Below are 2,363 nucleotides of genomic sequence, written 5' to 3'. Positions count from 1 at the left end.
CTAGCGTGTCTCCGTAGGGAGCACCAGTGTTGTTCGTAAAGAAGAAGGATGGTCCATGCATATGTGCATCGACTATCGACAATTGAATAAACTGACATCAAGAATAAGTATCCTTTGCCGAGGATAAATGATTTATTTGATCAGTTGCAAGGAGCTTCGATTTTCTCTAAAATAGATCTTTGTTCTAGGTATCATCAGCTGAGGGTTAAGGAGGTTGGTGTGTATAAGACTGCGTTTAGGACTCGTTATGGACATTACGAGTTCCTAGTGATGCCGTTTGGGCTGACGAATGTACTAGCAGCCTTCATGAACCTGATGAACTGAGTATTCCAACCCTACTTGGATCGGTTCATGGTGGTTTTTATAGACGATATTTTGGTGTATTTGAGAACCGAGGATGAGCATGATGTTCATCTCTGAATTGTTCTGCAGATTTTAAGGGAGAAACTTTACGCTAAGTTTAGCAAGTGTGAGTTTTGGCTGCGAGAAGTGACATTTCTGGGTCACGTGGTGTCTGCCGAGGGGATTAGAGTTGACCCTTAAAAAATTGAAGCTGTACTGAAACGGAAACCACCTAAGACCGTATCTGAGATTCGAAGTTTTCTAGGTTTCGCAAGGTATTACAAACGTTTTGTTGAGGGGTTTTCCTTGATTGCTGCACCTCTGACTAAGTTGCTACGTAAAGGGGTACTGTTTAACTGGACTGATAAGTAGCAAGAAAGTTTTGAGAAATTGAAAAAGGTTTTGACTGAGGCCCCTATCTTGATACAGCCAGAGTTTGGGAAGGAATTCACTGTCTAAGTGATGCATCACACGTTGGTTTGGGTTGTGTGCTGATGTAGGAAGGTAAGGTGGTTGCTTATGCGTCTCGTCAGCTTAAGCCTCACGAGGTGAATTATCCTACTCATGACTTGGAGTTAGCCCCTGTGGTATTCGCACTAAAAATTTGGAGGCACCATTTATATGGTGAGAAGTGTACTATCTACACGGATCACAAGAGCCTTAAGTATCTCCTAACTCAGAAGGAGCTGAATCATAGGCAGTGAAGATGCATAGAGCTGCTTAAGGATTATGATTGCTTGATTGAATACCATCCTAGTAAGGCTAACGTGGTAGCTGACGCACTAAGCTGTAGAATACCATCCTGGTAAGGCTAACATGGTAGCTGACGCACTGAGCTGTAGGACTGTATCTGATTTGAGAGTGATGTTCGCTCGTCTCAGCTTGTTTGATAATGGTAGCTTGTTGGCCGAGTTACAAGTTAGACTGGTGTGGGCTGAACAGATTAAGGGTAAACAATTGTTGGATGAATCACTGGTTCCTCAATTTCGACAGGTTAAGAGTGGAGAAATTTCAGATTTTGGGTTGAATAGTGAAAGAGTACTATGCTTCCGTGGGAGAGTCTGTATACTGAGGGATAATGATTTGAGTCAGTCTATACTGCGAGAGGTGCATAGTAGTCCTTATGCTATGCATCCCAGTGGGAATAAAATGTATCGTGACCTTCGTGAGATTTATTGGTGGCTTGGACTTAAGCGTGAAGTTACTGATTTTGTAGGTAAGTGTTTAACTTGTCAGCAAGTGAAGGCTTAGCATCAGTTACCTTCAGGGTTACTTCAGCCAGTTAAAATTCCACTTTGCAAGTGAGAGAGAGTGACCATGGATTTTGTGAGTGGGTTGCTCTTAACGCCTACCAAGAAGGATTCGGTTTGGGTTATTGTAGATCGATTGACTAAATCTGCCCATTTCATACCAATCCGTACTGATTACTCTTTGCAGAAGTTGGCTAAACTGTATGTGGCTGAGATTGTAAGATTGCATGGGGGCACTAGTTTCTATGATATCAGATAGAGATCCTTGATTCACGTCTCGATTCTAGAAGAAGTTACATAAGGCTTTGGGTTCAAGACTAAATTTTAGTACTGCATTTCATCCCCAGATAGATGGTCAATCGGAAAGAGTTGATTCAAGTATTGGAGGATTTGTTGAGGTGTTGTGTAACGGATTTTCGAGGCAGTTAGGAAGACTATTTGCTGCTAGTAGAGTTCACATAAAATAATAGCTACCAGTCCAGTATTCAAATGGCTCCGTACGAGGCATTATATGGCCGTAGGTTTCGTACTCCTATCTGTTGGACTGAATTGAGACCATATGGGCGTGCGAAAGCTCGAGTGGTAAAGCCAACTTTTGATTCGTGGGCTAATGACCGAAATACCCTCGAAGGGTAAAATGACCGAAATACCCCCGAAGGGTAAAATGACCAAAATACCCCCAGAGGATAAAATGGCTGAAATACCCTCAAAGGGTAAAATGACCATTACACCCCTAGGAGATTAAATGACTATTATGACCTTATGTATGTA

General features: G+C 42.2%; 1 protein-coding gene across 1 annotated transcript; it reads left to right on the top strand.

Moving 5' to 3' along the window:
- Nucleotides 1–1,158: 1,158 nt before the first annotated feature.
- On the top strand, nucleotides 1,159–1,593 carry LOC128042501 (uncharacterized). The gene has a single exon (XM_052633857.1). The coding sequence runs from the start codon at nucleotides 1,159–1,161 to the stop codon at nucleotides 1,591–1,593; it is 435 nt and encodes a 144-aa protein (XP_052489817.1).
- The last annotated feature ends 770 nt before the right edge of the window (nucleotides 1,594–2,363 follow it).

Source organism: Gossypium raimondii, chromosome 7 (genome assembly GCF_025698545.1).
Source record: "Gossypium raimondii isolate GPD5lz chromosome 7, ASM2569854v1, whole genome shotgun sequence".
NCBI classification, from domain to species: Eukaryota; Viridiplantae; Streptophyta; class Magnoliopsida; order Malvales; family Malvaceae; genus Gossypium; species Gossypium raimondii.
Note: the sequence above shows the minus strand (reverse complement) of the source record. Positions and strands in the feature narration are given on the sequence as shown.

What these genes read in the sequence shown, in the direction of transcription:
- LOC128042501 (XM_052633857.1), top strand. Translation starts at nt 1,159, where the DNA reads ATGGTAGCTGACGCACTGAGCTGTAGGACTGTATCTGATTTGAGAGTG.